Here is a 15,073-nt window from a genome sequence, read left to right on the forward strand (position 1 = left end):
CCAGAATAGTAAAAGGTTAATAATTTGCCCTGTATATAATTTGCCTGTATATAATATCAGCTTGTTTTGCACCAGAATTGTCAATTTGGGTAAGAGGGAAAAAATGAGATACATCTCATTTTAAAGACAACAGAATATGATGAGGAAGCAGCAGATTCAGAATAATATTGGCCTCTGAATGGAAAGACGAAACTATAACCTTAAATTTTAATACTGTTATAGTAAGAACCATCCTTAAGTCTTTGCATATTACGTAGCATAACAGCAGCCACAACTAGATCAGTAGTTGTACTATTTTTTGGAGAAGAGCAAAACTGAAGCAGTAACATCTTTAAGTAGCTACCTTGAATAGTTTTTTAATACTTAAAGTAAAAAATATTGCATTTCTACCAGAAAAAAAGAAATGCTGATAGCATTTGGTTTGTCCAGTCTGAAAGAAGACAAAGACAAGAACATGTGAGGTAATTTATTAAGTCTGAGAATTAATGATTTAGTTTCAGACTCTAAAACCAGGTAGCATTTCTTATCTCCAGAAACTGAACATAAATTTAAGGGTTCTATAATGACCTATGGATGTTCTGATTCTACAGTATTTCACCTGAGAGCAAAGTGAAATTCAGACATTCAGGAACATCTTTATGTATTGGAGGAACTGTGACAAAACTAATGAAATTATGAAAAATATTGACTTCTCCAGGATAACTGATTAGTAGGCAGTGCTTCAAAGGAAGAGTCAACAATACCCAACATACCAGCAAAATGGGAAACAGATTGGGAGGTATAGAGAAGCCTATTGTACCACTTCACTGAGCACTGGTAATGTTTAGCTTGAACTATGAGAAAGATCAGTTGAGGAGACTGTAGAAGATGGTAATAAAAAGGATCAATAGCTACAGAACATGACATTTAAAGACAAAAATGAGATGGGTTTTCCTAGTATAAAGAAAATTGAAGGCTGACGGAAGAGCATTCAAATCATAAAAGTATAGAGCTATGACACAGGAAAAAAAGGTGATGTATTTTGAGCTTGCTGTGAACAAGGATATTACAGACAAAATGCCTTGGTTTGCATATAGAAATACTCACTTTATGAATGGTTATATATGGAGTTTGTACAGTGCCCAACAGTGTCCAACAAACATCTATCAAGACTGACAAGTACACTATCACTACTTTCATTGGAGGGCCAAAACAGAGACCCTGTCAAGGTCAACCCATCTCAAGTTTTCTATGTGCTCATGAATAAATGGAAAACACTGACAGGATCATTGAAGGAATTTTCCTTAAACTAAAACTGTAACTACTAACATTTGTTGAAACATGTAAATCTGGCCGTTCTTAAAAGGCTGTAAATTTAGTGGAAGTATATAGAAATACATGTGCAAAAAAAAAGAACATTCAACATGGACATTGACAAAGCACTACTTAAGAGTGAGATACTGATTTTAGCTAAGATCTATTTACATACTCTAGAGATAACCTGTGGTATTTAGCTGAAACTCAGACTTTAGTTCAAGATTTCAGTGACAACATAGTCCTTAAACACTACCTACCTTCGAATACATTCTGATAAATTCTGTTTTACAGTGACAAGAGTAAATATCCTCTCTAATTTCACTGTAATGATGATTTCCAAAGGATGAATAGTAATTTAGTCAAGAAACACTTGCAAGGTTATCTTTGAATACAGTAAAAGTTTAACAAAATTTTAAATTATGAAATTACAGAATTATTAAAACTATATTGTGTTAGAAGAAGACTAAGAACAAAGATCTTTACAGCTGCTTCATGTATGGGTTTTTTTTAGTTTTAGTTTTGTGGGTTTTCTCCCCCAATTGTTTTACTGCAGAGTTGTCAGTACTGTTAAGAGCAGAACAGACAAACATTTCCCTTAGGTTAATGAGCCTCTCCGATCATATTCATTATCTCAACAATTTGTTTTTTCATAAGGCTGTGAGAAACGAAGACATATTTCTAAACCTCACCTCAACTCTGATCAGTTAAATACGAAGGATGTAACTACAGCTACTACAACTATTCCAATCTCTCTGCTTAACTTGCGGCCTATTTAGTTGCTTTTTGTGTGCGCAAAACACAATTGTTTATTACGAAGAAGGGGAAAATTGGAGCAAGGTATTCTAAATACACTTTGCATCTTATGGCTAAAGCATAATACAATAGCTCTGATGAGGACTGTGACGACAACATACAGCCCATGTCCAAGATTTCAAAATAACCACGACTACTCAGTACACATGACAGGACACAGCAGTTGGTACCAAGTTGAATCGTGTGGTGGTTTAGTCCTGGCTGGGTGCTAGATACTCGCCAAGTCATAATATCGCTCCCCCTCCTGAACTGGACAGGGGAAGAAAGAAATATAAGGACAGGGGGACTACTCGACAATTAGTGTCACAGGCAAAACAGACTCAACTTGGAGAGAAAAGGGTTTCATTTATTAATGAACTATTTGAATATGGAGATGAGAAATAAAAACGAATCTTAAAAAACCTACCTCCATCCCTCCCTCTTCCCAGGACTCTCCTTCCTTCCCCCATAGCAGTGCAGGGGATGAGGGATGGGAGTTATGGTCAGTTCATTACAGATGGACTTTGCTGCTGCTGCATCTTCTCAGGGGGAGGCCTCATCATACTTCCCACTGCCACAGTATGAGATCCCTCCCACAGGAGATGGTCCTCCATTAACTTCTCCAAAGTGGGTCCTTCCCATGGGCTACAGTTCCTCATGAACTGCTCCAGCATGGGGCCTCCCACGAGGGCAGCGGTTCACACCCTGCCCCAGCACGGGTCATGCACCAGGACAACAGTCCTGCAGGTACTGACTGCTCCAGCCTGAGTCCCTCGCAGGATCACAAGTCCTGACAGCAAACCTGCTCTGGTGTGGGCTACTCTCTTCCCACAGACTCCCAGGTTGTGCCAGGAGTTTGCTCCAGGGTGAGCTTCTTGCAGAGTCACATCCTCCTTCAGACATCCACCCGCTCTCGTGTGGGGTCTTCCATGGGCTGTGAGTGGATCTCTGGTCCCCCATGGTCCTCCATGGACTGCAGGGGCACAGCTGCCTCAGCATGGCTTCACCATGGGGCCTTTCAGGGCCTAAGTACCCTCCTCCGCTTCCTTCAACACTGACCTTTGGTATCTGTGGAGATGTTTTCACATCCTCACTCCTTGTTGGTGCTGCAGTTTAGCAACTGCACAGCAACTTCTCCATCTCAAATACATAAAGGCGGTACCTCAGTCACTAATTGGCAAGGCTTGGGTCAGCTGCGGGTCCATCTTAAAACTGCCTGGCATTAGCCCTATCAGATACAGGGGAAGCTTCTGGCAGACCTTTGTTTAAAAGAGCCACCCCTGTAGCTCCCCCTGCTACCAAAACCTGGCCCAGGCAAAACAACTACAACTACCCAGTGTCCCGGCTTTGCTTGGAGCCATTTATGGCAAGGGGGAAGGGGCTGTAAAGATGGCTTCTGTAAGAAGTTGCTCTAAACTCTCCCCAGCTCTAAGCCAGACCCACTGCTGGGGCTAAGCCAATTAGACGCCTCCATGATCACTTTTTAAGAAGCCGGAAGGAGGGTTCTTCCTGTTCCTTCTTCCCTCTTTTCTGGGTGGTGGCAGTGCAAGGAGTTGGAAGAGAGAAAGAAGTAACTCCATGGACCTCAAGGTCAGTGTGGAAAGATGAGGAGTTGTGCCAGAGCAGATCCCCTGTGTCCTGTGGAGAGGACTTCTGAAGCAGAGATTCATTTGCACTTCATAAAAGATCCCAGGTGAGCAGGCAACTATAACCAGAGGAGGCTGTGTCCTGTGGGAGGAACCCCATATTCACAGAATCCATAGCTGCTGGGAAGAACCCACACCAGAGGAGATCGTTAAGGATTGTATCCCATGGGAGAGAGCAGAGGAAGAATGCAAGTAGTTGTCCTCCTCTGAGAAGACAGAAGCGGCAAAGCCCATCTGTGAGAGACTGACCATTCCCTACCCGCCCCCTCCCCCCCCCCCACTCCCAAAGCCGTTGAGCAGGGAAGAGGTAGAAAGGAGGGACTAGGGAAAGGAGGGACTAGGAGGGAGAGATCTTAAAGTGCTGTTATTTTTCTCATCATCCTACTCCCTTTTTGGCTTTTGTTCTGTTCTGTTTCTTGTAGGTAATGGAATAAACTTTCCTACTTTCCTCTCTAAGTTGAGTAGTGGAGTCTGTTTTGCCCAGAACCATAACTGGCAGTGAGCCCTCCCTGCTCCTGTCTCGCTCCACAACTTCCTTGATTATCTTTTTTCCTCCCATCTCGCTGGGGCCTCCACCATCCTAAGAAGGGTGGGGGTTGATGAGAGAAAGTAAGCAAGAGACTTTCATGGTGCTTCATTGCTGGATGGGAAAAGCCACGACACCTAACAAGAAACATCTACCATTGGAGCAGGTATAAAATCTTTCTTTGACACTGGGAAATAGAATTCAAGAAGTTCTTTCTCAGTGTAGACCTACTTTTCAGGTAAGGAAGTGCCTAAAGCAGGTCTTACAAACAGCAAGATAGGATTCTAGGGTAAAAAACTCTTATAAGAATAGGAAGTCAAAAGTTCCTTTGACAAGAGGAAATTAAAAAGCACCAACTCTTCCCTCTTCCTTGTACTCCTCCAAATCAGAAGGGATCAGCAGAATTGGTAGTGAATGGAGCCTGGATAAGTAAAATTTTAAAATGTGTTTTCATTCCTTATATCTCCTCCACCACAATCCCATATGGACAATGGTAAAGTCAGTACAGTGGATTCTCCCTGTGACTTGAGTTCAAGAGAGTGCAAAGAATGAAAAATAAATTGAGTACTTGCTGATCCAGCTAATATGAAAGTCAAAGGAATTAGCAAAGCTCCTTGAGAAATGTCACAGCTTTCTATTATCTCAGGGAATCACCCTGCATTTGATTGGAAGGCTAGGAGTAAAATGCTGCAAGACACCAAACTTGACATAAAAAAAATAATCACAGGTTATTTGAGCTAGTTATTGATTAAGAGAAAAATCTCTTCCTTTATACTTGATACTTGGGAAGCATTTTGTCAGCAGCAACAAGAAAATTTCAAAAAAGTTGTGAGGATTTTTATATTAAGGTAGATTAATTCACTTATACAAAAAGTCTGAAGGTAGAGCAAGTGAAAAGTGATCATATTCATATGATTACCAGTATGTTTGGGTAGCAAAAATAAATTAAAAAGCTTCCATGAATAGTAAATGGATTTTATTATTCATGGAAAAAAACATAACAGACCAACATGTATAAGTCATGAAAAAGTAATCTAAACAATGCATCAGTACTTCTTGTTCTAATCAGAAGAAAATCGGAACATATAATTCATTTTTATTTTAATTATTAGGCAATCATTTTGCTTGGTTAAATCTGATGGTCTAAGATGCTACTCAGTCCACATTCTCTGTAAGAAAAATAACAGCACTGTCACTATTCTTGGTACTTGTCACTATTCTCCAACGGTAAAGTATTATTGTATGTATTAAAATAACAGAAATTTTTTGATGTCTGGTTCAGATTTCAGCTAAAAATTCAGTTTGTCAACATATATGGTGACATATTTATTAACTATTCCTGGTACCAGTTCAATTTTTTATGTTGAATAGTTACTATGGCCAGTTTTCAAGACTGACAGAGTAAATAAACTTCTCCTGTGTTGATCATAGGTGATTCATTAGACGGATTTTTTTTTTCTTTATATATATATATGTGATGATTTATAATTCTACTTAAAAATAACATGTAGTCCTGATCACCAGGTGTGTATTGCTTCCTAAAACTAGTCTATATACTTGCTGATGTCCATCAACAGTTCTAAATAATTAAATAAAGTACTCCCTAAACTCTCTTAATAGCACTTGTGAGCCACAGTTTTTGTGAAGCAATGAAAGTGCAGAACACATCTTCAAAAGTAAGCAATTACTAAGCATTTATTTTTCTTTATAGTTGTGTTGACTTTGGATGTAAGAATAAACTTTGCTTTCAGTGGAGTCCCATAGGCACAATTATTAAGAGATTTATTGCCTCATATGAATCACTGAAACAGCACTTAAGAAGGAAGCCTGAAATGTAGATCGTAGATTATATAATATAACAGCTGGATATTCAATCACAAATGAGGATTCTGAGAAGTTGTGTGTTTTGCAATTTGTTTGGGCTTTTTTTGTTATTTCTTTTTGGATTGTGGGTTTTTTTTAATCACCTCAAGAAATGTAAATAAGGAATTGACATACTCAGAAAATCAAAATCTAGTATTAGAATCTGAATCCTCACAAGCCAGAAACCAAATCGGTATTTTTCATAATCCTGTGGTGGACTGATCAGTTGAATTTGGTCTGACTTTCAGCATGGATTTGACTGAAATCTTCAGTTTGAACCTGCACCTAAGATTTGCTTGATCTGAAATCTGGGAGTAGTAAACTAACTCATAAAACAGTAATTTTTTGGGGGGTGATGTTTCAAAGAGAAATTATAAGTCATGGAAAAGGAGTCACCAAAGGCAGAAACTGGGAGAAACCCCAGAAAATTCAAAATAACTGGATTTTGTGTTTTTCAACAATTTCAGAGTGTACATAAACTTCAGACTGGATACTGATATTAATTCAGAAAATTCTTTGCTGGACTGATTTGCAGGCTCAGTACATCTCCCTCCGAATTCTAGCATGAACTGCAGGGAAGATATCATAGAATAGATTTGCTCTTCAATTAATGCATATTGATTATTTGCTGAAGTCAAGATATATGTTCAAGATCAGATGCAGTTGAAACACAAGGACAATGTCACTAGTTAAATGCAATTTATGCTGTAAGAGATTTCAGAAGCATTAGGAAGATTTTATGAATTACTGTTACCCTCTTCAGCGAGACCATTTAAGTAAAGTACTACAGTATCAAATCATACTGACAGAATATGGCAAGTCACTTATTTCCATTTCTGCAGGTATGTGTTGTTAGTATATTGTTTAATTATGCTGAGATCTACTGAAATGACTGGAAAGTCTGTGTTGTTTCTGTGGGCCAAGTATTCAGAACATTGGAGATTACTTTCAGAAAGTTTGGAGGTTGTTTTTTTTTGCTTTACTTTTATTCTTGAAACTTGTAACTTCAGTTATTTTGTGTATGAAAGCACAGAGGGAAATTACTGCCTGTTTTTGAAGTACACAGCACACTTATTTGCAAGATTAAGTACCTGATTACCCAATAAATGTTAACGTAAGATATCTTACTTTGAGAATCATTGTATTCTACTAGTATCTGACAGTAATGTCTTTTTATATTTCCCTTATATTTCTGATAAGGCAAAACTGTAATAGTGGCAACATAATATATACTCAGTATTCTCTCAGATACAAGATGGAAAAACATATTGATTATTTTAAAAAGATTACCTGACCGTCCATCCCGTTGAAAGTCCACATGGTACCATTCACCATCATTCACCTTCTTCTGCAAGGCTTTTATTTTTATAGTACCTGATCCCATGTCTAACAGCAGGTACAGGTGGCCATCAAGCATCTCAATGGCAAAAAAGTCAACCTTCACCATCTGTGGGTGTTTGGCATCTTTTTGGTGCCTTGGTTTTCCATGACTGAAAAGAATCAAGCCATTTGGCTCAGTTGTACGAAAGTCAAATGATATTGAACCTGTTTTCTTGGCATTCCACTTTGGCAAAGAGATGAAAGACTCTGGTGTTTCAAATGTGATTGGATCTAAGGTTGCAACATTCTCACATTTAAATGCTACAACCCCATGAATCTTCATTTTAGGATCTCCTTGCTTGGCAAGTCGAGATAACTCCAATCTGACATCGTTATTTTTATATACAACCTGCAAACAAAGCAGAGAAGTTACTAAGAGGAACTTGACCAATTTAAGCAAGCAGATATAGTCCTCTATAGGCATATAATTTAAATGATAATAATGATGGTATAAGAATATGGTCATTTACATACACACAAAATTAACAACTATTTTCATTAACTAATGATTTCATAATAGTTTGCATTTAACCAAAGTTGCTGTAAAAATATCCCTAGAGGTAATTCAAGAAAACTATCTGAAAGAATCTACACATAATTTACATTATCAGTCTCGAATCAGCTTGCATGGCCTTGATTGCTTAAAAGCTCTCTTTGTACAGCCCTTCTGTGCCATTGGAGAAAAATTAGATTTCTTCTTCTTCTAAATTCTTTACTTTCTTTCACTGTCTTAACTCTTCTGTTCATGTATGGAGTATGTACCAAGGTCAGATACTTTAACATCTTTTCAGTTTGTCCTTGGGGCTGAGGAACAGTGACATCCATGGTATTCATGAAGGGATAAAATAGGGAGAGTAGTATCATGCAGATCAAACCAGACAAAAACAGGACAATCTTTGAGCCAGTTCAACTGGACAAATAATAAAACCACTTACGTCTTTTTTCCCTGACTGAAGACTTTTCTGATAAAAATGAAAGACAATATTAGTTTTATATCCAACTGAGCTCCATAGCAAATATTCCTGCTTCAAGTCACATATTTACTCTGCTCAAGACAAGCCTGTCATGATATAACCATTTCCCAAAGTTCAAGTTTTTATTAGTACAGATTGAAATTGCTGCTATTTCTGTGTTGTCCAGGATACAAGGACTACTTAAATGTAGCTCTTCATTACAAAGGTGTGCACAAGAATTTTGTCAGTATTTTTCATCATTCCATACATAATATACTCAAGCTGAAATACCACTGAAGGACTGAATATGAATGTATGTTGACAGAAGCTAAAACCTTTTTTTTTCTATTTCTAAGCTTAAGCTTCCATTAGAAAGCAATTTAGAGCAAAAGAAACAGCTCAGCAATCAAAGCACTTTGTGGTGAGACTGCTTCAACTACAAATGCAGAACCAGATCATGCCTGGTCCCAAATCCAGTGTTTCAACTGTACAATATAGTCTGTAGCTTTTTATGGGTATAATCATTGTTTTGAACTTTACCATCCTTATTAAGAGGTTCGAAAGTGCTTACTAAATATTTAGGGTAAAGCTTCTGGATTAATCTCCTCTGAAGCCTAGTTTGAGCACAAATTAAGCCCACCTTCGAAACTGAACTGACACAGTAAGTTGAAGAGATGGGGGATGCCCTGCAGAACTGTGCTACTGTTAGAAATCAAAACACTATCATACACACAATCTAAGATGACATACCCCACAAGTGACAGCTGTTATTGAAAAATGGTGTTTAAAGATAACAGAACACTAAAGAGATGATTGACATTTTTTTTTTACTGTAAGAATTGTGTTCTTTCAAATTATTTCATTATCCACACAGTAAATTTCATCTAGAGCTATAGTAGAATTATTCTACCACATTAAAAATATGTCCTAAAAGCTAATAAATAAGCCTACTTCTCCATTTTACTTCAGAGTTTAGTACAAACACGGCTGTTCCCAGTGGAGTTGTGTCTCAAAAGACAAAAAATAAAACTCTCAGTGGATTCCTGACAGAAGAATTTATCTTCTGCCACAAAGAGGCAGAAAATATGTGTTGCTTTCTTTAAGTGAAGGCATCAGAAGTAACAAGAATTGGACTAACTTGTAATCTTAGAGAATAAGGATCCACATTTGCAGTTATGAAATACTCCTATAACATCTTGGAGATTGCCAATTATGCACAGAAATTAGAAGAGTATTGGAGAATGAGGATATGCAAGTGATCTCCCACTGGAGTAACTTGTCTTTAGAGTAAAGAAAGCCAAAAGGCAGAAGAATGCAACAAAAAGCCACTATTTCTTTTACTTAGAAATAACTTGTCTCGAAACCATTGGTGACTTTCTATGGCAAGAGGGATTTTGGATAGCTTCCACCTCATATGAAGGAGTCATGGGAGCAACCTTTCTAGAATAGACTGAAAAAGCATTAAACAGAAGCTAGATATGATAAAAAAGGGAAAAAATGGGCTTTCATTAGAATTAAATCATGCTGTTGACAATGGAAGTCATTAAGGCAACACAGAACATCAGGAGAAAATATTCTTTAATTGCCTACAGAACAAAGTTAGGTACTAGTACAATATAAATACATATATAAAGATAATTTTTTTTTAATGGACAATTTTGAATTGTCTGAAATTAATGAAAGCTGCTTGGCGGAACAGTAAAATTAGTATTGAATATCCATGTTAGAAGTGATCAGACAAAAGGATAGCAAAGCTTTTCTTGAGGTCTAAAACAGCTCTGTGGGCTTTGAAGACATTTGCCAACTCAGAATCAAAACCTTTTAATAAATAGTTCAAGGACCTGAAGGACCAAGCACAAACATGAATATTGGCAAACATTTTCTTAATAACTCATCACTATATCTTTACATAGCTTAATATATAACATGAGGAAAGAAGCTCTTAAGCAAGACTGGCAAATATTAGGATTTTAATGCCACTAATGTTAAAACATCCTTACAATCCCTAAATATTGCATATGAAAATTTTTTACTTCCATATTCCACAATTAAAACTTCACAGTTACTGTGATTTACTTTATTACATTCATTGTATGGAAACAGAATAAAGTCTACATCTGTGGTTTTGGGTGTTTATGTTCTAAGATGTTTATATTCTTTCAATCTTATGAAATTGAAAATCTGGAAATGAATTCTCATGGATAATTTGTATTAAAAGAGGAATATATGAACCATAACTGCAAACCATAATTGAAAAGAACTGTAATGTTAACTGAACAGCTGGCATTTAGAAGCTTGTTTCCTGGTGTTATACTGGGATTCTTACCCTTCTCTCCATCTCCCTGTCCATGATAGATGGAGAAGCATAGCAAAAAGGAGAAAAGGAGTATGTTCATAAAAAGCAGTAGTCACTAAACTTCAGGAAAAGAACTGAAGAATAAGGAATAATTCTGAGACTCCTATCCATTTTAGAACTCCTGGAGGTATGTTTCAGAATCGGTAGCCTCTAGAGTACAAATAATTTATTCATGTATAATTTTCCAAACATTCTGCCTCTTGCGTAAGTAAGGACAAACATGCTTTTTTTATAGGGTTTATATTATCCACAGCTATTTCCATCTAAGACATTCATTATGCTGTTCTTTAATGTTGGCTCAACACATTCTCCCTCCAATAGAGACATGGATCCAAAATTATTCAGGTGAAGTTCACTTGCAATGAAGAAATATGAGTTATATTCACCTTTACTCCTACACAACCAACCAGTCAGTATACTTTCATTGCTATGTGCTTTCCTAACATCAATTGGGCTGGGCCTGGTAATAATTTGCTTGCTCTTGCACTCACTTTCATACCTGAGCAACAACAATGTAATTTCCTAGCACATGAAACTGCCTGCCCTCGGGGAATTCTATCATGCTGTTAGGAGCACCCTGAATTCATTTTCTAGTCAGTATATTCTTTCCTCTTCATATTAAGTAAGTTCAAGACCTCCATCTTTAAAATATACAGTTACCTCATTCTTGGAAACTGTAAAAGGTCACCTGAACTCCCAAGAAAAAAGGAGCAGTTAGCGATTCCTTGCAGAACTTGCAACCAAGCTATCCAAAACAAGGAATAAAGGTGTTTTCCAGGAGAAAAATGTCAGACTTTTTTTTTTTTTTCATTTTATCATTTTACAAACAAGATATAAGCTCCCTTTGATATCATCTAGGCAAAGCCCATTCCAGGCATCTCACAATAGCACAGTGCTGAGTCTTAACAAATAAGTCCAGCTAAGACACTGTTCCCAAAGACATATCATCTATACAATGTGTTGCAAGCCAGGGCACTAGTATGCATTGAACTCTAGAAATCCTGCCAGTTGTCACAGAAGAAGCCTTCAACAACAAAAACACAGCAGAGCAGCCAATGAAAAGATACTCATAAATTAGCCATGTATATACATGGGAATGACTATGAGAAAAGGCAAAGACAAGGAATTTGTGGTTGATATTAGAGATGTGTCATAAATATACAGTTGAAATATCACAATAAAAAGTTGATATAGAAAAAAGCATTAATATTAACAAGACTCTAACAGTTCTTTCCACTGACTCTATCCCATGAAATATAAAACTATGAAACCTGTGAAAGAATTCAGAATTCAATATAATTTTCAGTTCAAAGTACATCTCTTTCCACATTAAAGATTTCTTTTTGTATTTTGTACATGAAATATTATGAAGAAACGGCATTACTCTTAAATATTTCATAATACTATTTCATAATACTAGTATTATTTCATAATACTTAAATATTTCAACTCTGCTAGCAATAGCCTTTCAATCACCATGCTTAAAAGCCTTTAAATTACTATGAAGCATTTATTTAAAAATATTTCATATTACTCAAACCAAATATGATCCTTAAGGAGCTAATCATGTCACCTAATTTGCAGCATCTAGGTTTCCTTGAGAATCAAAGGGAAACCAGGAGTTCAGAGCACCTACGCTATGATCTTGTTCAGAAGAGCTTGTCTATTTACTTAAATCTTTGATTTTTACTCTAAAGCTGTTTCAAAAAATTAATCCTATACTTCCTTATGTTACTGTAAAGCAGTATTTTCATATTTTCATGAAATCTGGATCACCTAGTGCAAACAGTGGCAGTGAATTCTCTAAAATGTAGACCAGCATTATCCAAAATGGCTCAAGGAGGTGCTGCTAAACTACAATTTTGTGCTGCACAGTGAAGTCAACAGGACATAACTTACTGATAACAGAAACTGCAGCAATGGGACTTAGAGTAAGTGGAGCCTGAGGCAATTCTATCAGCCTATCTTAACAGCCACTAGAACTTGCTCATTGAGAACTACCTGGTATGGCATCACATTCCCCAGAAATCCAAATGCAAAGCTGATCATTGAGAGTTATCATGTATTTTTTAAACCATTTTTATTAGTATTTGCTGAATGGTTTTGAACTAATCCATGAATGTCAGCTTCTCACAGAAGACTTGTCATTTTACTAATATGAACCAACTGATTTTCAAGCTCCAAAATGAATATATCAAGGCACACAATAAACTACTATTTGTGCAAAAATCACAGAGTATCAGTTCAAGTGTCTGAAACAGAGTGTATATTTCCGAACACCATGTGAGACCACATAACATGAATTACTATCTATTTAAGCCTCTAGGATTACTCAAATTTATAAACTATCTTTGTTTTCTGAAAACTGAGAAGATATTAGCAGGTATAATGAAAACTCCAAGAAAAGAATTCATCCATCTTCAAATTAAATGGTTTTCATTTTCCTGGGGTTGATATGTGTATGTGTCTGCTGTTGACAGGGTGAGGTATTTAGAAAGAGGGCTGTACTGATCATCAGAACAAGAACTGAGGTAAGCCTCAGGACAATAGGACAGGCTTCTATTGTATAGATACATAAACATCTTGAGAAAACAATAGCATATGCATTTTGCTTCATTATTTTACATAAATTAATGGTCTGAGAAACTGCCCTGCAAATTTAATCTAAAAAAAATCTCAGCCTAGTAACAGAGCTAGGGAAAAAAACCCACAAACCAACTAATCAACCACAGTGACACAAATTACATGGAATATGTATCTGGGAGTTTCACATTCTTCTGACTCTTCTTCCTGTCTACTCTGAGTATACAAAGTCATGGAGCAAAAACAGAGCACACACAACTCTCTATACACTACTGAAATTGGTGATTCCATGGTGACCAAAAAAAGGGTAAAATTAACATAATTATACAAATTTCCACTGTGAATTCCATAGCACACCTGTATGTCCACTGTAGACTATCTGAAAACCATCACTTCCTACCACAAACAATGATCTGAAAAAAATGCAAAAAAACCCTGAAACAACAAATAGCTCACAATTTGGTACAAGGAAGACAGCTTAAGTACTCTAAATCAATTTTTTAAAGTTTTACTAGTTCCATACAGGTACAGAAACAAATCCAGTATTAACAGAATCAAAGTAATAGGTATATTGTGAATGTTACATGGCATTGTTTTGAGATACTTTTAACTTGCTTTTATAGATTCACTGTGCAGTACTGGGAAAGTCACCTCAGTTTCACACATCAGTCACCTACTTACAGCGTTAATATAATTGTGACAGTTGACCTCCTAGGCAAACTGGTCTCTTCTGCTGTTTTGAATGCTGATCTCAGAACTGTTTCTTTTCTCTCACACTTTGACTGCCTGAATAAAGACATCTAAAGAAGATGCCAGAGAATGCGTTTTTTCATTCTAAGTTACTGACATATCATTTAACATGTTATATTAGCAGAGGTTAAAAAAATCCAAACCCAACAATACTGTCTTTTTTAACAACCTCAGTAATGGGATTGTTACATTTTTCACCCTGCTGTGGACATAAGTATTATGAATATCTTTTTTACTCACTTCAATAGACTATTTTGTTATTCTTTCTATGTCCTGCTGTCAGCTGCCAGACTGCTAAATGTTTCTGACTGTGGTTGCTATGCTTTCTGTTTTTAAGAAAAAGGTTCCAGTTTTCTTTTCTTTTTTGTGATTTGTTTTGTTTTGTTTTTTGGGTTTTTTAACTTCCCATGGCAAAGAGTCATAGAAATTTCTTGGCAACATCTAAATTGCACAATTTAGGAACAACTTGGTTCCACAGAAGCTCAACCAGCTTCCAAGTAGAAAAAAAAAAACCAAGAGAAACAAGAATCACCAAAGGAAAACCAAAATATATTGTTTGAAGCAAAACCAGCTTTGCATTAATACATTATATACAGTCTAAGTAAAAAAACCAGATATGTGATACCTCCAATCACTGCTTGGGAAAATAAAAGGCTAAAGGAGACTCAGTTGCTGTTCTGGTTTTTGGCCTTTTCCTCCCCCTTCTTTCACAGTCCAGAAAATGTAATCAAAGACTAACTCCGCAGAAAAGTCAAAAACATACTCATTTTTTGTCTTTCCCCATTATCCACTCCTGCCTAAGACCAAGCACAAGACCTCTTTAGGGACTGCAAGAAAGAGGGACAATAAAGCAGAACATGATAATTAGTGTTACATGGTTCAAGCCTTCTTTCTTTAGCATAACACTCATTTTATGCTAGGTCTTTCC

At 36.7% G+C, this 15,073-nt stretch overlaps 1 protein-coding gene across 12 annotated transcripts in view; it reads right to left on the reverse strand.

The window, feature by feature from the left end:
- Window positions 1–15,073, reverse strand: part of NRXN1 (neurexin 1) — a 720,695-nt gene that overhangs the window by 426,361 nt on the left and 279,261 nt on the right. For all 12 annotated transcript variants that reach the window (XM_061991571.1, XM_061991570.1, XM_061991565.1 and 9 more), the window contains one exon: window positions 7,414–7,852. In XM_061991571.1, the coding sequence (XP_061847555.1) occupies window positions 7,414–7,852 (439 nt within the window). The remainder of the gene's footprint in view (window positions 1–7,413; window positions 7,853–15,073) is intronic.

The sequence above is a fragment of the Colius striatus genome, chromosome 2, assembly GCF_028858725.1.
Source record: "Colius striatus isolate bColStr4 chromosome 2, bColStr4.1.hap1, whole genome shotgun sequence".
Classification (NCBI taxonomy): domain Eukaryota; kingdom Metazoa; phylum Chordata; class Aves; order Coliiformes; family Coliidae; genus Colius; species Colius striatus.